The 23849-nt window shown below is 39.8% G+C and overlaps 1 protein-coding gene across 2 annotated transcripts in view; it reads right to left on the bottom strand.

The window, feature by feature from the left end:
• SNTG1 (syntrophin gamma 1) overlaps window positions 1-23849 on the bottom strand; it is a 234786-nt gene that overhangs the window by 32980 nt on the left and 177957 nt on the right. For both annotated transcript variants that reach the window (XM_081204738.1, XM_081204739.1), the window contains 3 exons: window positions 23621-23659; window positions 7805-7921; window positions 6246-6317 (listed from right to left, as the gene is read on the bottom strand). In XM_081204738.1, coding sequence (XP_081060864.1) covers window positions 6246-6317; window positions 7805-7921; window positions 23621-23659 — 228 coding nt within the window. The remainder of the gene's footprint in view (window positions 1-6245; window positions 6318-7804; window positions 7922-23620; window positions 23660-23849) is intronic.

Here is a 23849-nt window from a genome sequence, read left to right as displayed (position 1 = left end):
GTATTCATGCACAGAAATATACACCAACAATTTCTTTACTCTGCTGAAAAACATTACAATTTCTTTTTGGCAAGGCTTCGGATAAAGAAAATAAACCAAATGCATTCAAACAGTTCTCAAATTATTGGACTTTTCTGCTTTTCCTTTAGCAGTGAATGTATGTTATCTGTCATAAGGGCTGCAGGCTCTTGAATCTAGGCCCATCAGAGGTTTTGAGGCATCCTGCCTGAGGAATCTAGGCCCTCCAAACAGTCTTAGGCTATTTTCCACAAGTGGTGGTGTAATTAGTTTTGTTGCTGTTGTTGTAGTTGCAATTTGCTGGTTCTATAAACTAAATGAAGGAAACTGCACTGACTGGCATGCACATATAATTAAGAGTGCTTTCCCTCCACCGTCTATGTGGAATTAACATTTACAAGTGATGCATCCAGTTTTAAAGGTACTTGGGGAAATGTTGTCATTCTCTTCCACATTTGAAAAGGAGGGTTTCCTCATTACTCTGATTCTTGAGCAACAACGTACGCAATTAGGGGCCTCGCCTTCAAATACAAACACACTTCAACATCTTGCTTCTTTGCATAACCCGCCACCAGGATTCTTTGCCCTTTAGACCCAATTGTACACTGAATGATTTCCTCTGAGTTGAACAACTCCATTGGGATATGTTTGCATTTCCCTGCATCTAATTTAAATCACATTTAATCCACCTGGGGATTTCACTGAATCCTTGGAGTCTGCTTGGAGCTTTGTTCCTAAATGTAATTAGCCTTCAAGCTCACTGCATGGCCTTAAGTTGCCAGTCATGGTCTCATATCAAGGGTACTGTTAAGATAATGTGTGGCTTTCTGTTCCATGGAGAAAGAGTGGGATACAAAATGTCCTATAGCTGCTGATAGTGCATAGTTAATTTTTAAAGGTTTTTTAAAAAATAAAAAAGAGATTAATCAATTTCATCCTATTTCCCCTTTACAGTGGTACCTCGGGTTAATTCGTTAATACTTAATTCGTTCCAGAGGTCCGTTCTTAACCTGAAACTGTTCTTAACCTGAAGCACCACTTTAGCTAATGGGGCCCCCTGCTGCTGTTGGGTTAAGCAAAGTTCTTAACCCGAGGTACTATTTCTGAGTTAGCGGAGTCTGTAACCTGAAGCACATGTAACCCAAGGTACCACTGTTTACTGTTCTCTAGCCAATCATGGCTTGTGATGTATTTATGGGCAAGCCACATCTCTCTGCCTTACACCTGACATCAGAAGTTTGAAGAACGGTGTGGGCCTGTTTGCAAAAGGTCTCTCAAACAGCCCTTTGTTGTGCTTTGAAGTCCCAACACCCAGGGCTTCAAAGTACAGAATCACCTGATGTCATAGGGATGTCAGGTGATTAACTGCCCACCTGTCAGCTGCAGTCCTCTAGGGTGGGGAAATAAAGACCAGCCCCACAGGCCAGAAAAGTTTCCCCACCTCTGCTGTAGCGCAATAAAGTTTTACCAATTCACCTGTGTGGGTCAACTCAGAATAGAGACTGTGGGGGTGGGTGTACAGCAAAGACAAGAATGTATTTAAACATGTACAAAATGCCTTTTTAAGGAAACCCATCTCCAATAATCAAACAGCTGAGATTGGGGGAGAGGGCACATGGTTCAGACGCTGTGATTTTCAAGTGGGCCTGAGATTTAGGGATGCCAACATATTATGACAAGATTTCTAAATGTTTAACAGTGTCCTGATATGTACACATTTAGCAGGTGAATTTTCCCTTCCATCTCCATGGCAGATAAAGCTAACTGCATCTCTTCCCCTTAAATAAGGATATAGAGCTTTCTGTAATAAATGGGGAACAACTTTATTAAGGACGTTTGTGCCTTGCACATGTGATAAAGAAACACAGGACAATTCAGTTTAGATTTTGCTAGTGAATGGTAAGAATGGCTAGATTTTTATTTTAATTACCGGTACATAATGGATGCTTGTGAAATCATCTCATTGATTTAAGCTGATATTCTACTGAGTAAATAGGCGCAGAGGTGAAACACCAGAATTTTCTGAGGTTATTAGAGGCAAAAGCAAGAAATGAAACTGACGAAAGTAATGTCAATTTCACCTCATTCACTGGGCTTTACTGAAGGGAAAGACTTCTCCTTTTCCCTCTTGCAGGCAGCGTCCAAATGCACACACCATTAAAAGCAGCGGTGAAGAAAACTGATGCACACACTGATGCACATTCAAGCACCCATCAAAAATGAAGAAAAGAATCTAGATGTGATGACATGCATCAATAAAAGAAAAAAAGGTTTACTTGAAATTGTAGCAACTGATAGCTGCATGAGGAAAACACATTATATAAATTTTAAATGGAAAATAACGGAAGAGAGCCTGAGCAGAACATGTAACCATGGGGAAAAGATGGAAAATGAAATGGAAAAAGCTATCAATCCCTGCTCCGTTTTCTGATTCCTGTCCATCAAAAGATCTCTGTGCCAACTCATCTGCTCCTAGCTCAACTTTGCTGTGCTTACTATTCTTTCTGTCATCCTCCTGGTTTGTATTTTGAGATTCACATATCTTGGATAAATATGCCAGAACTGATTAGTTTACTTCTTTCATAATGAGCTCAGGTAAGTTTGATATACTAGCTGCTGATGTGTCTTTCTATATATTAGTATTTGGGCATTTGACTCCTCCTTTGTATTGTAACAGAGGAAGGGTCAGTCCCAGTGGTTGTGCTTCCAAGGCAGTACAGCTGCTGGAACTGCATATGACCCTCCAGATGTTGGCTTTTAACTACTCTCACCCCTGACCATGGACCATGCTGGCTGGGGCTATTAGGAGTTTCCTTTCTTTTTTATTTTATTCCTTTTTTATTCTTGCCTTTTAAATTATTTTTCTTCTGTAGATTAGTTTGGCTTTTATTGTATTCTGTGTTGAAAACTTGTAATAAAAATTGATTAAAAAAAGAAGTTCCAGTTTATTTCATAGTTGGGCATAGTGACTGATTCATGTTGAGGGGAAAAGAACAGATATAATTCCTGATAAAACATGATAATCATTATGACTTTAAAAAAGAAAATAAAAATAAATTACATGTAAAATGGATCACCAGCCACACAACACGCACATTCAGGCAATTATCCAATCACTCATCTTCAAGCATCATCAATAACCAATTGTAACTGATTCCTAAAATCTACTGAGGGTGCTGTCTTGTCTAATACATGGTCAAATTAGACACAATGGAATTTCCATCCACCAACCTGTAAACACCTTCAGATTCAACTGATTTACGTAACTTATTCCAGTTTCTAATGTCTGGAGACAGAACCCTAAAAAGAACTTTATGTTGAGCTAGGTACTCAAAAAAGTTTGCTCTACTTTTTGTTGTTGTTGTTGAAAGTAGGGAGTAAGGGGAATGCAAATGTAATAAAGCCTGTAGCACAACTGTCAAGTACTTGGCTCATATCCCAGAAGAGTTTAAACCAGCATCTCTTCTAATGGGAAAGTGCAACACTTGCTGGCCTAATTAATACTGATTTTCATATTAAGTGAGAGCAATACATCTGTCTAAGGGAGACAAGGACTTAAAAATAAATTATTTCAAATTAAAAGTACTCAACAAATGCCAAGGTTTGGCATTATGTATATTTGGTTTGCTGCTTTGCAGACTATTCCTCTCTCTGCATACCTTAAAAGGACCTTGTAAGTATGATACTAGATGCAAAGTAATTCAGCTTCTCAAGCTTCTTGATGATGGAACTGAAAGAGACTGGAGATGACCTGCTCTGAACAATGTTTGTTTTGTGGCCCCACTCCCTTAATTTATGGGCCCTGGCTCCGGTTGGACAGCACAAGGAATATTCAACATGTTGACACAATGCTCAATAGTAACTTTTGAAAAATATCTGCTCAGGAATGCAAGCCTGTCAACAGACACTGCAGATACCTGTTTTTCTTAACATGCAGTGCTAGGGAAAGCTTCAGAAGAGAATTGCTTCATGTCCCATTCCCTGCCCGTCCTGTCCCCCAAACCATTTGGTGTGAAATTTTCCTTTATAGAAGTCCCATTATTGTGTTCAGTTAAGCAGAGGAGTATCAGCATTAGTAATTGTTGATTGTTGCTTAAATGGCTATTGCCAAGGGGAGCCATTGGGGATAGAGAGGGAGAGCGAGCAAGAGCTAAATGAGGGGAGGAAGGAGAATGAAAATGAGAAATTGGAAAGCACATTTGGAGAGAGAATGCCAGAGGCAGAAACAGGGGAGTGAATTTAAGATAAAATGATGCCTCTTCCTTGTGCAATAAATGGACATGATGCAGAAAGACTGGCTTGGTTCTAATCATTGCCTTGAGTCCAGCCATTTGTGTGCTAAGAATTACTTATGCACACAGTATATCCAGGCTCAGGGCCTTATCATGCCTAAATGACACTGACTAGATGCTACAGCACTGAATCCCTAGAGACAATATTAAATTAAGACTGAAATGACTAAGTTTCTGAAAAAAATGGTTCATCACTTAAGGATAAATTACAATTTTCAAACTAAGTGTAATGGGCGAACATATCTTAACACTTCCAGTAGAAACTAGTAGTCTTCATTTCTTGCCATAATGTTGTGATAAAGCTGAATTTATTTTCCGATCACCAGATGCCATGGTATAGTAAAGTTGGGCAAATGATGCTTTTAAATTCAGCTCCTGTTGCAAGGCATTAGCCAAATAGCCATTTCTACTTCTATAATCCCAGACACGATATATTGTGAAGTATTGTTGTGTGTACATTAGCTTTTTTAGCAACTCCCTTTAAAATTATTCGTTATCATTCATTTACCACTTGGCATTTAGGGCTCTACATTTAAAACAAATTGGACTATCATAAACCCTATCTTATTATGTTTCATTAAATGTAAAGCACAGATGGCACGTGAAGATAAACATCAGATAAGAATAATTGCATTTTTACACTCAATACTTTAAAAAAACAATTTGGCTACCAGTTTGTCACTTCTCAATGGTGTTTATATGATACAAAAATGAGGGGGGGAAGTCACTTAAAAAGTGATTGTGTGTACTGATCAAGGTGATTCATTCATTCATATTGCAAATGTGGGAACATTTATGGTTATGATTCCTAGAGTCATTTGTGAAATTGCCCTAAATTTACAATATGGTTTCATGCAAGCTGTGGTATCAGTAACAAACCTCACCAAATATTTGGAAGCAGATTAAATAAAATTGAATAATGAACCCAACACATAATCTATTCAACAATAAAGCAGTTAGGGCTGGTTCCAGGTTTGAAGGGACTCTTTTGGCATAATGCCCTCTGGTGGGTCTCTCCCATATGAGTGCTGACTTCACCCACTGTGCACAGTCGAGCACCAGGGTACCTTGGGGCCACCATCCCTTGGTCACAATTCACACCTTCTACAATGCACATTGGAGCACCCCCAATGTAATGGAGGTCTCAACCATTTAAATGTCTCACAATTTCTCAGCAATGCTACATTGTGACTGGCTTGGGACATTGTAGGAAAGTTAAATGGTGGCTCCAAGCTGTCCTCATGCTCACTAGAATGCCTGCAATGAAGGGATGCAGCTCAGGGGCAAAGCAAATATTTTACATGTAGAAAGTTCCAGGTTCAATCCCTGGCACCTCCAGGTAGAACTGACCATGCCCTCTATCTAAACCTCAAAGAGCAACTGCCAGTCAGCACGAACAGAACTGAACTAGGTGTACTAATGTTCTAACTTAGTATAAGGCAGCTTCCTATACTCCTGAAACAAGGGGGTGTGGAGGAAGCATCAGTAGCCAGTCATGCTCTGTGTGGGTAGATGGCAAAGCACCAGACACTGTCAAAGGTGGCCTGGTGCTGACATTGGCCATATGAGGTGCTGTAGCTCAGGCCTCCTTGAAAATCAGGCCCTCAGAGTTGGAAACTATACTCTAAGGTGTATATGGTGTCTGTGGAATGACTTTGATTGTTCTGTGTTAAAAGAAAGGTTCCTGACAAAGCTACCCTTCTTATTCCACATGATTCTTACAAGATCCCATGGCAAAATCTTAGCCCACATTAAATCCTTTCCCCAAATTATTTCTATCATTTTGAAACTGTTCACACAGACCATTTTTTCTCCACCAACTTGACTTCCATGGGATATTTTGCTAGCAGTAGTCAATGACAAGGTTGTGTTTGGTGAATACAGCCATCCCTCCTTCCCCTCAGTACAATGAAGTTGCATTTTTATTCTTCATACCTTGAGAATTTTGTACATAATCTCATATACAGAAAATGTTCTTTCGGCTCGTGTCCAGTCCCACGTAGTAACCTTGGGTGAAAATAAACAAATTTTAATTGAACTGTTTTTTCATCCAGTTATATCGGTTGGAAAGTAATGTCAAACTATGGTGTACAGCAGGGGTGGGAAACCTTAGGCCTGAGGGCCAAATGTGGCCCTCTAGTCTGGTATATATGGTCCTTGGGACTCTCCTTAAGCTACACCCCTCCTCACTTGCACCCTTTTTCTGCAGGCTATGCCCTCAAATCCTTCTTGAGTGTTTTTGTCTGGCTGGAATGTGTCCTTGAGCTCTGATAATGACTCCCACTCACCTCTGTGGAGGTTAGAAAGGGTTAAATCAGAGGCATAGCTGGAGGGGGGGGGCAATGTCTCCAGGTGCATTTTTCTAGGGGGTGCTGTTCATGCTGCCCTGCCAACCCTGCACCACTTCACAAGGCTGGAATCTAATCTGAATGATTCAACAAGCATAACCTGAAAGCTCTGCAAAACCAATCTCTGTGGGCAAGCTCCTTACAAAAGCAGTTTCAGTGTGATATATTCTCTTTATTGGACACATGCCAAATAGGACACAGCATATTTACATGGCACGGATGCCACACGGAGGAGGACCTCTAACAATGATCTCAGAAGGCAGCCGAGTTTGTTCACATGGGAGTAGACAGTCCTTCAGATATCCAGGTGTCAAACTATAAAGGGTTTCAAAGGTCATCACTAGAATATTGGATTGAACCTGGACACAAAATGGAAGCCTGTGTAGCTAAGGGATTCATACACTCCTTATATGTGGCCTGTATGAAGAGCCTGACCTCAGCCTTCTGGACCGACTGAAGTGTCTTTTTTTGTTTTAGCATCCTGTTTAAGAGCTTAATCAAACTTTGGGCCTAAAGAGTTATATTTCTATGCACTGAAAAGTTTTCCCTTTTCTTCTTCCTTATCAGATCTGCTCCACCATAGGGAAAGAATCAGGCAGTCCTCTGTAGTGTGGTCTAATGCTGGCTCCCTCGGCCTAAAGCAAGATGAGTGCCGCACCCCATAGGCACGTTTGACTGAACTTAACCGTCCAGGGGTCCTTTACCTTTTCCTCATGTAGAATGTATTGCAGTAATCTAAGGAAAAGAAGCAGGGTATCTCCCCAACCTCATTCTTTTGTTACATGGTCAGAAACAAAATTGTACACTAGAAGAAAATTCTATCAAGAATTTTCCCCCTCATACTTATTAGATATTTCCTCATGATTATGGCATCAACAGAGAAGGTAGTTTCTGAAAACATGCTGTGTAAAGATCCGAGAGTTTCTAAGTTTACAGAGAAATCTCAGTACTGGGAATGGACAAAATTAGTTGTATGGTCATTTCTTTTCATAGCAATTTTGTCTTAATAAATCAAATTTTCCCATCACTATTGTTGCTTTTCCTTACAACAGAGCTGAATGAAATGCCTAGGAGTAACATAAAACCTTTATATCAATTTCATAAAAATCATTTAATGGGCAGCCAATAAATGGTACTAATACTTACTGGAGGTGCTATAAATTTATAAAGTGAAGAACCTCTCAACGCTAGAAACTTTGGTGTATACATTCTGTCCTGAAGAGAATCTTGTTCCCGTTCTTCTGTCCAGCCTGTGTAGACTATCTGGCAGAAAATACAAATAGTTTTGACAAATTCTACACACATACGATGAACATTTGTTATGAAAATATGCAACATTCAACAGCCTGTTTCTAGAAGTCCCACGAAATTTCTGCTGACACAATCCACGTCTTGAATTGTGCATACGTGTCACTCAAGATTTATTCACACAGAAAGTCATTCAACAATATACATGGCATGCACAACTCATCCCATGCATAATTTCAAGCTTTCAATTGTGCAAACAGCCCACTGTTAATTAAAATTCCTAATGAAATGCTTCTTTTTGGTTTTCTTTGCAACTGTGTGAAATAAAAAGGAGAAGATGGAAATAAATTTTCACTGCATTGCATAAAAGAATATAATCGCACTTCCCCACATTAGATTATTATGTGAAAATGATGTTGCAACAAATATACTTAACACTGCATTCAAGCATGTTTGCAAACTTTATGTGACAGTTTTGTTACAGGAAACTCTATTATATTATACTGAGAGAGATGTACCAGCTGTCCAAACATCATTCATAACATTGCCAAAACATGGTATCATATGTTGGTCATAATCACTTGTGAGGATACTCATCTTCTAGTGGACCATGAACCTGAGTCTTAGGGTTGAGCAAAAAAAAAATTGTGACCCAAGCGCCTGTTTTTAACCTCTTTTAGAAGTAGAAGAAAAGCATAACTCGGACAAGGTTACTGTCTCTTTAAACTGCATTCACTGTAAAATGAATTACTTGACAGTAGACTACATGGAGAATATAGCATGTCTTTGTTTTTGGTGCCCCTGATTAAAACTGTAATTGAATCACTAGGCCTAAGCAATTGTGTTTTTATGCATCAAAAGATTTTCCCTTCTCTAGTTTCTACTTAGTTCAAAACTAGCAGCATGGAAGAGTTGCTGTGATTTATTGAAAAAACATCTCATCTACTAACTACTTGTGACTTTGAATGTAGCTTTTTACTGGAAATTGGGGGGAAAATCAAGCTGTGGATAAAATGAAGAAGAATTGGAAGCGCACTTCCTTTGCATCAAAGAGTCGCTGCTTTTGAATCTGGGAGAAGAGGCCATCTTTCAAGGCAAAAAGCACCTAATTGTCACAGGATCACTAGAAATGGCTCAGTAGACTAGATCCAGCTACCAGGCTTGTCACCTTTGTGCCAATATTATAGGAGTTACCAACCCTAGAAGGATGTAGGGCCAACTAAAATGGTCTATACCCTTGATGACTTTTAGACACAACTGATTTCTACAATGCCTTTGCGGAGTTTGCTACTGCCACTGCTAGCTATCCAACTGATAGATAAGGAAGAAAATTTACATGATGGCTCCTACATTTGCAGGTCCAATATCTTGAGATTCTGATCTGCTAGTTCCCATAAATAAAGTTAATCAAGTATGTGTGAGAACTGGGGATATTTAATTTATAAGCAAGGGATTTTGTTCATTTAACAGATTTTCTCTCTGAAAACCTTGGTAATATTTCATAATGTCTGATGTCATTTATCAACCCAGATAAAGCCATTTGTTCTATATAGATGCATTGATATTTCACACTGGATTTTTTTCCAGTATTAAAGCAGTCCTGGAAATTTAAAGCAATTGCTCTTTGATATATTGTTCCCTTGTCTCTCTACATCATGTGAATGAATTAGATTGATTTCACTGACGGGCCTTTCTTTTATTAAAGATTTATTAACATAAAAAGGATATTTTTGATTCAGACCGTACAGCACCTGTCAAACTGTTAATTCAAAAGACTACAAGATATCAGAAGCAATATTCAAGACCATCTCTTGCTGCATTGCAAGACATGAAATTGATCAGGGAAAGGGGGAGACCCTATAACTTTGTTTCAGCAGAACTGTATGTAATTTATATTACTGATTTGCTCACTTACCTAAAAGAAATCTTACCAAAAAGGGGGGGGGGAGAAGCATAGTTGGATAAACACCTCATAGGTCACCAAATAAGTAGTCCCTGCATGCAAAAACCTATGTTGTGGGGATCAGAGAGCAGGAAAGTAGATGCAACTCCTTGCCCATATTTTCATACCTTCCCATGTTCACCCCAATTTTTCCGCTGCTTTAGCCCAATATATATCCCCCCCCGTGCCATTTGTTTTTTTCAGCTCTACCATTCTGAACCACCCGAAATGGCTTTTTGCCTTAAAAGCCTTCCCCATGCTTCTCATTTACTCTTACAAAATGCCACCAAAGCCTGTGTCAAAAACCCATCTTATCGGATTTTACAACCCATATGTCCAGGGGTGAGAAATCTTTTTCAGCCAAGGGACATATTAACTGGTTAGAAAGCTGCTAGGGGGGTGCATTCCAGTAGATGGTGTGGGCAGACCCTCATCTAAGCACTTGCTCTCAACATACACACTATAACAGGGTGTTAGAGACACAACACACACACACACACACACACACACACACACACACACACACACACAGCTATATTCTGTGCTTTTTCCATTAAAAAATGTTTAGGGGTACTCTCATTTTCCTACTTAAATTGAAAGACTGCCCCTCAATGAGGCCAAACTTAGATTCACAAAATGTTTAGGGGTATGCGTACCCCTGCATCCCCCCAGAAAAAAAGCACTGGCTATATTCCATGGAAATGGGAATATATTTAACTCTCACACTCTGTTTCCTCCATATCCAAAGTTTTTAAAGAAAGAAAGAAAGAAAGAAAGAAAAAAAGAAAGGCTCTCTAATTTTCTTAATCTGCCCTAATGCATATAACATCAATGACAGCTGACCTTCAAGTCTGGCTTTCAAAACTCCCATTTCAAAATGCAATTTCAGACCCTTTTTATTTACCTGGGTCTTTCAAATCATCATCATCATCATCACAGCCCGCCCATCTGACTGAGTTGCCCCAGCCGCTCTGGGCGGCTTCCAGCATATATAGAAACATAATAAAACATTAAACCTTAAAAAGCTTTCCTATACAGGGCTGCCTTCAGATGTCTCACAAAAGATATATTGATCTCCTTGACATCTGATTGAAGGGCATTCCACAGGGTGGATGCCACTCTGCCTGGTTTCCTGTAACCTCACTTCTCGCAGTGAGGGAACCACCAGAAGGCCCTTGATACTGGATCTCAGTGTCCGGGCTGAACGATGGGGGTGGAGACGCTCCTTCAGGTATACAGGGCCAAGGCCATTTAGGGCTTTAAAGATCAGCACCAAGACTTTGAATAGTGTTCAGAAAAGTAAGTTAGTTGCTTTGTGTTACCATATAGTTTTATTTGCGATCTGCACTGTTAAATTCCAGTTTGTTAATTTTATATATTGTTAGTTTGGAAACATTAGCACAACTGAAAATTTAACTGGCCTGGGGGTCAGCTTGGCTGACCTGCATTGTGAGGCATCCCTTCATCCAGATACAACCCTGTTCAATGTCAGCCATCAGTCAGGAGACTGACTCAGAGACATCCCCAGTGCCTAAGCCAAAGCCTACCAGCACCTGTGATCAATAAAGTTGTGGCTGTTTTCAGTTCCAGAACATTGTTGTGCCTGTTTATTCTTATGTTTCACTACCTCTTCCTGGCTCCTGAGGGCTCACTGCACATGGCCCTGCAGCTGCAACATATACGTGTTAGTGTCTACAGTTGTTGATGCATGTCTAGTTTTATACAATCCAACATATCTATACAGTAAGAAATCATCAATGTGTCTTGTTTACTTGCCATGCAACTCACCTGCCCACTGGCATAGAAACATTATTCTGTAATCCCATTAGGCTGTCAAATTTATCACTAAAAGGACCCTACTGTCCTTTTTTTCAAAGGAATGCTATGGTTTGCTCAAGGATCTAAGGACATTCATTGACAGTCTCCACAGAGCTGTTCTTCACAAATTCTTTGATATGAGTTTCCTACACTTTGTGACCAAGAATTTACCATGCATCAGAGAGTCTTGGGTACTGCTTCACATTCCCCCTGAAAATCCACAGCAGACTGTTTGCTACTATAAAAATCATAGCTGTGAAAGACAAATTGAGCTGGGACTGCAAAGAAGTCCAGAAGTCTTAGTGGGCTTGGATTAACTTAATAGTGTTGAGGCAGCAGGGATAAAGTATGCTTTGGGTAAGTCTTTTGGATATTGAATTTCCAGTGGAACTAACTTACAGGCATAACACTAATGTCTGGATAACTAAATGACCTACTCCCACCCCCTAAGAGCTTGCTTCTCGTTTATATTCAGGCACTACAGGGTGGCTAAGAATTGAGAGAGACCAATTTATTGCAAGATAATTCTACTTATCCCCTTTCCTTGGCAGTAAGTCATTTTGTTGTTGCTATTTAGTCTCTCTGGACCACTCTTCAATCTTGATTTCCTACTATACTGCCTGCATTCTGACTTCTGAAGCTGCTCCGCTGTGACTTATCATGGTTTATGGCTCAAGATAGCTACTTTCAGCTCAATTTTCAGCCAAAGATACAGTATTGCTCTTACATGATCCATCTCCAGCCCCAGTACCATTGTGTACTGGTCTTTCTTCCCAGTATTTACAGTCAATCCACCTTTTTTTGTTTCTATCACATGCTTGGATTTTGAATGCGCTTCTATAAAATTAATCACAAATTACAAACTGATCCATTTAATCACACTCCAAATAGTTTACTACACAGCAGTCAGGTTTGTCTAAAAGAAAGTTATAGGAACACAAACATCAGAAATAATCAAACTTGATAATATGTAGACATAAGATTAAATTGCTAGCAGAATTATACCATTATAGAAAGGGCCATTAATCTTCTACAAGAGAAATCAATGCCTATAATTGAAAGAGGATAGAATAATCAAGGTATATAATTCCAATTTCAAGTCTTGAAGTGATTGTGTGTGATGGCTATAGTGTAGGTGCAAACAGCACAGATAAAGATAATGGAACCTATAAAGAGTGTTAAGAGGTAACTAAAGTAATTGACAGATATAACAATCTATTACAGCAATTGTATATAAGAGGACATGTGAAATGGATTCATAACGTATGTAAAATCAACTGAATTTCAATGTAAAGCTGAAACCGAAAAGAATGTATTGTAGTTCTTGAGATCTCCAGATTATATCTCATTTCATTACTTCATCAAAGCTAGATTAGTAATGAAGAATTTTTCATGGTTGGCAGATTCCAAAAACATATTATCTGATGCGACTCATTTAAAGTAACTTAGCAAGCAGAACTTCCAGAAATGAAGTTTATTGTTGCCCAAAAGAAGCATCAACACTGAAATAAATTTCCCAAATAAGAAAGTGGCAGATTAACTTTGTGGGTTTTATGCTATATGGGGCTCTGCTCCTTTACATCTGTGTGTATGCTGTAGGTATATGCATTACAATTTACAAGCATTTTCTTATTTATTTCATTCCTTCTAATAACCACCATGGGAAGATTGACTTGTCTAAAGCAACCCAGCTGTAAGACTAGCTGAGCTCCTGAACTGGTTTTATTAAATCAAGTTTTGGTCATAAGATTTTGCTTTCTTTATGCTATAAAGAACAAAAGGCCTCACTTGTTATAAAATAAACTCAAACACTTTGCAAAAATAAAAATGCATAAAAGGAAATAAAACCAATTACATAGATTAAAACTATACAGGAAGGCCAGGGAAGTACGTACTGGAAGCGGTGTCACTTTGCATGTCAAAAGAGAGTAGAAACATTCATGGGGATAAGGCTATCAATAACTGCTAGTGTCAGGGACTGGCAGGATGGGGAAGAGTGGTGGAAGCTGCCTGCCCAAGAGCCCCCCAGGGAAGGCACAGAAAACTACTTAGATCTTGGTTCCTGTTAGTGAGAAACTGGCCACACCTCAGAGGAGGGGACAACCTGAGAGGTACTAAAAGCAGGAAGCTTGAGGGATCACAAAGAGGCAGGTGGTTCGGAACATTTCAGTTTGTGGCTCAGTAGTACTGGAAAGATAGCCGACAAAATGCCCACTAAAGCAGAGAGGAACTCCCAGTTTGGCCTATCTTGTCTTCTATAATTTTGTTCAGCCAACCCACAAGCAACATATACTGATTTCCCAACAACTTTAAAAAAAAAAAAAGTTTGATGAATTCTTGAATTCTAAGCACCTTCCCTGGCAGCTGAACATGGGACAATATTTTCCTTCCTGCAAAGCGCACAATGGATCCTTCTCAGAAATGCATTTCATGATTCCAGAAGGTTGATGTGAAAGATAGATGAGGCTGCCATACACAGGCTGTAAAATTTAGTATTTAAGGGTTGAAGATAAATGGGAGGGCAGCTGTAGATTTGGAACAGAAGCTGTTGCTAGATCATTTGCAGCTTAAAATATATGTTCTCATTTATCTATGTGCCCTAGCCCCTCTTTACAGCAGCACTGAATAAACTGTTTGTGTGCATATACAGCAGTATGACTTTCAGATTCTTTAAACTTCACACAAAAATCTAACATTCATTTCAAAATAGAATAAGAGTCCTAGTGACCTGATTAAGTTAAAGTGCTTATACTGCAAACTGATTTACCATCTGTTGATGGCTATGAGATAAGGAAATGGCTCCCAAACAGGTGGACATGAAGCTTGATGACCAACAGGCAATTAGATAAATCCACGGAGCAAAATTATCAATGACAAATTAAATCATATGGCTATATGTCACCTCAAATATCAGAGGCAGTATTATTCTCAGTAGGAGTTGCTAGGAACATCCTTTATATTCTCATTGTGGGTTTCCCAGAAGCGTCTTGTGTGACCTTTGGTCTGATCCAGGAAGGCATATTTTATTTTTGGCTTATTTTCAGACAAATCTGCACCGAATTGCAGCTGAACTTCTTATTATCTTAATTTCATTGTGCTATTGTGCTGTAACAACCTCCTATGTCTGAGCTTACGTACAAATCCATTGAAATAAGTGTGACTTCACCTACATATGCACCTTTAGTACATAAGTTCTAGTTATTCCAAGCTGCTACTGGTAAAATTTGGAAAAAAATCCATATGAAATACAGCATTTTCATATTTGAAATGAGTTTTTCAAATCAATATGCTCAAGAGTGAGGCAATGTAGAACTGTAGGGCTGTGAAGCAAGAGATATCTAATTTAATTTAGTAAGCAAAGCTTAAATTGTAAAAGAAGAGATGCAACCATAATTGCCATTTTGGAAGTGGAGGCAAGACAGATATAGCTTTTCCTAGTATAGATACAGACAACTGTTCAAAAGGGGTGGCCCTCCAGATGCTGTTGGACTACAACTCTTGTGGTCCCTGACCATTGGATATGAATTGGGAGTCCTGAAAAAAAGTGGGAGGGATGCAGGTGATCCACCTCTTTTGAAACGTACAGAAACCCTACGAGTAAAGTTGGCAACCCCACATAGATATGCTCTGTCTGAAGATCAAAACTGGCCCTCTAATCCCAGATACCTCTTGACTGGTTGTGCTTACTGGGAAACACTCTTTCTGCCTGCTCAAACACCCTTCTCCATATTTTGCACCCCCATCCACTTTGCTTCAAGCTTGCCCACCAAACTGAAATTGACAAAACTTCCCTACACTACAAAATTAAGGAAGAGAATTCTCTTTTTTGCCCCCCCCTCTCTTTTTGCATTCTGTTTCTTATGCAGCATCCTTAACTACCTGCATATTTTATGCACTAAAGACATAGTGGAATTTGTATTCTGCACTTCATCTCAGCTGCTTTTTATCCTCACGACTGCCTTCTGGGATAAGTCAGGATGAGAGATCATGACTTGCAACTCAAGGCCAAACTGTGAGCTTGAAGGCTAATTACACTTAAGAACACAGCTCAAAACAGATTTCAAAGAGTCTATCAAATCCTCAGGTGGATTAAATGATTTATATGAGATTGCTGTAAAAACCTACTGAACAATGGGCACAGTCCATATGAAGATAAGCATGTTTATACCCTATTGCACACTACGAAAGAGTGAACTGTATGCTTAAACAGAATACATGGTATTTTGAAATTCTCAGTGTTAGCTATGGGACACATGTTCTTCTAAGATTTTCAGACAATATTTCAAAGACAGGGAAGGAGATATATTTTTCAGGAATCATACAATGGGCATACACATTGCCATTTCCATTGCCCTAGAAATTTCCAAAATCTTAGTCGCAAATGTATCTATGCTGCTCTGCAATGTGAGGAAGGGAGTTTGGGGCAGAGGGAGGTAAGATTTGCCAGGATGGAAATTCAAAAACATGTCTATCTATCTAAACCCGAGGACAGAAATTATCTTAAAGGCTTTTGAGAGAGTCAAACACTTGGCAGTACTTTATTAATTCATCTTTTATCATTATTTAATTTATATTTCCTAATTTTATTCCTAAGTATACAGTCCTAACATCTGAGGCATATCGAGAGCTTTGGACAAAGCTCACATGAGCAGCTAGTTTGACTAGTACAACTTCTATAAGCTAGATGAAGCTATAGATGGATGTACACCATGTTTCATGAACTGATCAATAACAAAGACTTTAAATTGCATTGATTTAAGGCTCTGATAGTTTCTCTTTCCCCGAGCTCCCATAATAAACAGCATGACTGTTATGTTAGGCTATATATTTGGAGGTATGGGGCACTAGGTTGAATGTATTCATTATTACCTGACAGATCTTCAATACTCTAATATAATGAGAAAGTAAACTAATGCCAGATCCCCTGTAAATTATAATATGAAAGTTAACATTATTTCCATTCACTAGTTGATGCTGAAAGCTTTACCATACTGCAATAAAATATGTATAAAAATCAAATGCCTTCCTGAATTTCAGCTCTTGGTGTTAAGATAAAAACAACAGGAGCGGGAAAACTAGGAGACAAGTATTGTATGCTTTTCAAAGAAGGGTTTCAAAGAAGTCTATTTCCATGGCAGTTTTATCCTGGCATCACCACCCCTACGGTTATTGCCTATGTGCCGAAACTTTTCACATTAAAGGAATACAGAAAGTAAAGGAATACAGAAGAGCATGGCATGCAATTTCAGAGATAAATGTCCTATCAATGGTCCAAGATGATCAGTAAGGGTGTGAGTCTGAAATATCTTAGATTTCTTTGTTCTTGCATAGAAGAATAATATCCTATGACAACAAACCTGCCATAACAAGATAACAATATTTGAATCGGGGATGGGGGGGTGTTGAGTGAGTAAAGCCCAAAATGCTTTTACAGGTATTATCACCTTCAAGCATAAATATAGTTATACTTAGGTTGTTGGAAGATTCTGCTTATGGAGATGAACAGCAGAACTGACAAGATATCAGTGCCAGATCAACAGAATGTCATCTTAGAAATTTGCAGCGAACATCCTATGCATACATGATACATCTTTTTGGAATTTGTTTGAACTACTTTGCTGCGGGTGAATCTAAAGAGTGAATATCAAATGGATACTGTCAAAATACTGTCTTCTTGGGTGAGTGTGCAGCTAGAACATCTAACACTCCACAAAATACTTTAGGGATAAAGATACCATGGCATGTTAAGAAATATTGTTTGACCAGAAATAGAGCAGACAATAATAAAACATTTTTTCATGATTTCGATAAACTAAATTTTAACATCCTTCTGTAAAACTTAAGTGTTATGCATAGCTGTGCTTAAAATGTCTACATCATCAGTTCCAATTAATTTATGGAGTTTATACAGTTTCCTAAGGAATAACATTCATCTAGGCTTACTCAATGTTTTCACATTCTAAACACAAGAATTATTAGTTCTGTGACCATGAATAGAATTGTACTGGGAATGCCTAAACTGTGCCTACTAAAATTATTTTGAATCAATTCAGCCGGGCTAATTTTCAAGTGGTTTTTGTCCCTTCATCCTTACAGTGGATGTATATGAGACCCAACTCTAAATATAATCATGGTCAAGGAAATGCAAAGCTGCTAATATGCACCCACTGTAGCAGATGAAAGCTGCTCACATCTCAAGGATATTTCAATGAGATCTAGACGCAAGTGCATGGCTCACAATAGCACGACTTTGCTATGTATCACTATCACATGGAAGTGGATATTGACAGAACTGCTAGGTTACACTCTAAAATTTCAAACAGCAGCAGCAACAAAACCATGCTTTTCTCTCTGGATTTCCACCAATCCCTATTGAGTTTCCTTCAGATTCGGGAAGCTGGCTAATGTACCATTCCTTCTACCTGGCATTTCCAGCAGCTCTCTTAATTTACCTTAACCGTCTTTGCATGAATACAGCATGCATAGCATGCCAATGTGCACAACAAGCATTCAAGCTGACCATCTGTAGGAAAGCCCACTTGCCAAATGCTCAGCTAACCAACTGGCTACCAGGACCCTGCACTGTTCCTGCAGACAGAGAAGCATGCACTGTGTTTTTTAAAAAAAACCAGGAAAGGGAATTGCTACACACATTCGGCCTAAAAGCTTCTCAAACACTTGCCACATAACTTGGGACACAGTACAGAAGGACACCAAGAAAGGCATACATTCTCAAAACATGAGAAGCCTAAAGAATCCCAGACTGAAGAAATAAGGCTTCTCAGAAGAATCTAAAGCAGTAATGAGAATGAATTACATTACATCTCTTTTACCTCTTTTTCTTTTACAACTCTCTTTGGGGAATTCTCTTCCTTTAAATAAAACCAAGTAAACATTTAATAACAAAGGCATTCTCAGCTCAAATCAATGCAAAAATAATCAAACATTAGTTGCGAAAATAATCAATGCTTAGTTGCACAGACAGCTGACAGGGCAATATGAGGGAATTATCGCAGCGTAATTGACACCCTGGTGTGCACTTCTGCTTAATTTAACAGCAAGAACCCAGCTCCCCTATGCGTTTTTATACACACTTAGCAATAGTTGTTTCAACCTAGTGCCTTCCTCGTCGTGATGAGCCTGATCAAAAATCTGTTTGGTGACAACAGATGGTGACGGGGCAAGTATATTCTAAGACATAAAAAAAAAATCCATTGATGTCTGTCAAGAGATGCTGAGTTAAAAATTTTTGAGAAACAACTATGGAGAATTGAAGCAATTATCTCTATATAGAGTCAAATATCTCAAAGCAGTGTGTGAATGTACACACAGACAGACACCCACACACGTGGCCATACATTTCCCTTCTTCTTTAGGTATTAGAAACATATATGGAGACAATTGTTTCAATATGTAACTGATCCCACTAAATGCCTAAAACCCTAACATTAATATTTTATTTCAGCGCTCATTTTTTATTTTACCGCTCTGCAAAGAGTTATAACATGAATAATGTCTACTTGGAGCTTATTATTTCACAGTGAAAATATTTGTATGTAGTCAGCTTCAACACAGATGTCTATCAGTCAGATAAATACTGTCCTATCATCTTGTCCCTGATAGCTTTGCTCCTCTTTACAAATGGATCCTCAAAACACACACAAGGGGGACAATAAATGTGGTCTGCTGAAGTGACAAGGGCCGAGTTAGGAATGGTAACCCCAAGTGCCTGCATTTTAATACCTTACTTGACATCCCCCAAATATTTACTGCTAACCTTTAACCCTTGCTCTTTGGTCTTGTTTGTGCAGTCAGTGGATTCCATGCATATGCAGGCCATAGTATGGAACTCTCTAGAAAGCTCAGACCAGGACTCAAGGCAGCTACTGCTCAGATTTGGAGCCATCCTGGGTATGTGCTAAGGGCTGGGACAAATATCTTCCATCATTGTCCTTTGACCACCAGGAGAAAAAAAGAGGAAGCCCACATGCCAGGAAAGATCAGTGGGATACACTGAAATGACTTGTAACTGCACAGATGACCAGTCAAACAAGACTTCTAAGACAATCGCAACCTCATTTTTCATATATGGGATACGTGAATGCTGGTTTATTTGAAGATGAGTGCAAGAATTCTCACAAGGAAAATCTGTGCAGAGGTGCATTGTTAAAAGTAGCATCTGCTCTTGTTCAAAGTCTATTATATAACGCTTAGTGAAAGCAGAGCCTTTGAAGTCTATGAATAATGTTAGAATTTCTGCTCTACAAAGATGTAGGATTGATATGTCTCTACAAAATGCAGTGGAGGGATCACCAAGAATTAGGTGGCCTTCAGGCAAGCCGCTTTCCCCAGCTACAGCATTACATCTGCAATATGAAGATAATAACACTAACCTGCCTTAAAGTTCTGTTGCAAAAATTACTGAGACAACACATGTGAAGCACATTAAACAAATTGCATAAACACAGTTATAATTTCTAGTGGAGAAGGCTGGCTCAACACCTGGTAGCTGAGGGAGAAGACTGCCTCTAGACCTTTAGTAAATCTCTGTCCTAATTGTTCAAAAGAATGAGCCCAAGAAAGCACATACACCCCACCCACTGCCCATAGGGGTTGGGTGGAATTATTGCTAATGCCAGGTGACTATCTTATGGAGGAGCAAATTTACCCTATCTTGCTCAGAGGAGGGTTTTTGGCCTTCTTGCGTGAGGAGGAGGTGTGGGGAGGGAATCATGTCATTGGCGAGGGTGGCTGCTCTTCTTTATATGGCTCATCTCATCTTCCTCATCCTGTGCTTTTGCAATGACCCACCCACCCTTTAAGCTGGGTATGATTACCCAGACACCTCTGGGGAGGGGTTAGTAGGAATTTAAGAGTACCTTTCATTGTCCTTGGAGTACACCTCTTGCCTACTCTCTACCATTTGATTTGGGCCATATGTGGATAATTTGGCTTCCAACTGCCTGTCATTTTGTCACAACGTGGCATTTAGGGTACGCACCAATGAGGCACCTGTGGGTCAATAGCCTACTGACCTACTGCTTCGCATTCCATTCAGTTCCAGGGAAGCTCCTCCTCTGATGCCCTCTTGCATCTCTGCTTCCCAAAGGCTTGCACAGCAGCCCTGGCTATAAGCTCCCCAAGCAGAAAGAGCCTCTGGGCCTGGCCTGGGGGTGCTTCCCATGCTCCTATGGGGCAGTGTGAGGAGGCACCTCTCTTTGGGGTGGGGTGGGGCAGCTCAGAGACCAGGGATGGCAGCAGTGGCTGCCTGGAGGACTGCCAAGGAGAGGGGAGAGAAGAGAAGAGGAGAGGAGGCTGAGGGAAGACTCCACAAGGAAGGGTGTTTGAAAAAGGGTGAGGGGCTGCCAGCTCTGCATGCAAGGGGTGACATAACTGGGCTCCCAAGCCCCACAGGGCTGCCACAGAAAGGATGCAGTTGGTCAAGGGAGCCGTGGACTCAGAAACCTCTGCATTATGAGATTAACAGAAGTCATCCTCTGAAAGTAAAAGGATACCAGACTGAAAGCTCACTACGCAAAAGCAAAAATCCAGCATGCCTGACCAGCTTGAGTGTTGTCTGTATCTGGTTCAGAAAATAACAACTAACAGGAAGGGGACGGTCAACGCAAAAAGGATCTGGAAACCTGGAGGAGATTAAATTGTGCATCTGTTTATTTTTAAGAAAATGTTTACATTAACTTTCCGAATTCACCACCACTTATTACTGTTCCCATCTCTCCCAGGTACTGACATTTTCTGTCACTGATAAACAGCTGCTCGGCAGTGATGAATTCCAAGAAAATGAAGCACACCTGCGTTTCTCTGTCCTAACTTGGCAGACCAAATATAGAAGCCCTTATATGTCACCTTGACATTTTCTAATTGCAGTGCTCTTGGAGCCTCCTTTCATGGAAAGAAATGGAAATTTCCCTCCCCCTCTATCATTTCCCTCTAGTGCTGTAATGCTTTCAGATGGTGAGCTCCTTCTGCCTCAGGACAGTGTCTGGAGATCTATTACCAAGCTTGAAAATTCATGCTATAGAATGAATCACAAGGTGTTTATAATAATAACTGAGGAGGTGTTTGAGGGGCTAAAAGAAGACTCATATATAACTTAATGAAATAAAACATGTGAATAAACAAGCTAAGTTGAAATAAATCCAGACAGAACAAGTGAGACAATAGTTTTTTATGGAGACAACAACTTGAAACAGCAATTCTTTCAGAATTGGGTTATCAGGAGTTTCAGGGTTAGACATTTTTAAAAGAGAGAGACAGACAAAAAGGAAAGAACCAAAAGACCTTTCATTGGATCCTTGCAGTATTTTAAATGGCAGCTTTCCTTGACAACAACAGCCACACATCTAACTCCTCCTCTCTAGCATATGACATCACAACATGACATCATGGTGCCCTATAGTTTCCTGCCTTCAATCCACGTAATTTTTTAAAAATATGAACACCTTTACAATACCACCCAATTCTGATTATTATTATTTTGCTGTTATTGAGTATAAATCCAAATTATATGCAATGTAACTATATGCAACACTTAGACAATAATTAAAATTCATGACCCTACACTCTTCCATAGAAAAAGAGAAGCTACCAGCTATTTTCACCCATGCAAACAGCTCATGGAAGAAACAACCTTACATGCTGAATCCAGTACTATGCAATGTCTAGATCACAACAATATGCTTAAATTTTATGAATGACATGCTTTTTTATGTATTAGAGGCATTCTGCACTACTTTTTTTGTTCCTCTGGTTCACTCTGGTCTAATTAGGATTTTGATTTGACAATGAGAATTTCTTAAAAGAAACCAGGAACTTGAAGGCCATGTGCAATTTTCTGTGGCTTTCTTTCCATCAATTTATTTGTGTCTTTTTCTCTACCTACCTTACCAATGCATACACATTTTCTATGTCTGCAAAAGAGCAATCTTGAAGCAATGGTAATGTAAGAGTGCATCAAGATGCTTTTTGTATAGTGTTTTACTAAGGCATTTATGTATTTATGCAGCCATATTTAGAATCAACTTAACTTTTCTTTTTTGAGGTGTTTTATCAGTTTGCATAATTAAAACACAACACACACAAAAAACTTGAAACTATCATGCATGCGATCAAGTTTCCCTTTATTGCAGTGTACAACTTGGAAATGCCACCAAATAATTTAGGACTCCAAAATCCAGTGTGAAATTCAGAAGCATCTCTGAATGTTGTGTTGTCTATAGCAGTGCTTCCCAACCGGTGTTCCGCGGCACAGTAGTGTGCCGTGGAACTTTGCCTTGTGTTCCGTGGAGGCGGGCGAGTCGGGCGGTGAGAGGCGGGGCGGCGGCGGCGAGCACACGCGGGGCAGCGAGCGAGCGAGCTCCCACATCCCATCGCCGCTCGCTACTTGGCCTGCGCATCCGCTCGCTACTGGGCCTGCCCCAGGAGGTGGGGTTGCGGGCATCACGCCCTTCCCCACGTGAGCGGGGAATCCCATCCGCCCCCACGTGAGTGGGGAATCCCATCTCAGCCCCCGCGAGAGCAGGGGAATCCCATCCGGCCACGCCTCCTGGCCAGCCAATCGGCTGGCTGGAGGGGGCGTGGCTTGCCTCGAGATTTTTTTCATGAAACAAGTGTGCCTTTGCCCAAAAAAGGTTGGGAAACACTGGTCTATAGTCCTTCTGGCTGTTAATTTTGTGAAATGGGACACACTATTGAAAGAGTCAGCCTGGTGCCTAAAGATATATAATGATGGCACCAGATCAGCTCCCCTGGGGAGAGCATTCCACAAACTGGGAGCCACTGCAGAAAAGGCCCGTTCTCATGTTGCCAACCTCCAGACCTCTAGCGGAGGGGAACATATGAAGAAGGCCTTCAGATGATGATTGAAAGCTTATTTCACCAGAGACAGAACAATTGGATATTAAAGTTTCAAAATATATTTTTTCTTCTCTTACCTGCTGGTTTACGGGGAAATTCCTGTTGATTTTTTTAATCTATAAAAGTGAATACAGAAATTGATTAATAAATAAGCACATTCAACTATGAAAATCAGGCACATTACACATCCATTGGCACTGTGATAGATTTACTTTGTGAAATGATTCAAAGCCTACTGAAAGATGCTGACAGAGTTGGTTTTGTGCAGATTTTTAGGGATTCAATATTTCTAAATGTAGTGCATTT

The sequence above is a fragment of the Podarcis bocagei genome (assembly GCF_964188305.1).
Source record: "Podarcis bocagei genome assembly, chromosome: 8".
In the NCBI taxonomy this organism is placed as follows: domain Eukaryota; kingdom Metazoa; phylum Chordata; class Lepidosauria; order Squamata; family Lacertidae; genus Podarcis; species Podarcis bocagei.
Note: the sequence above shows the minus strand (reverse complement) of the source record. Positions and strands in the feature narration are given on the sequence as shown.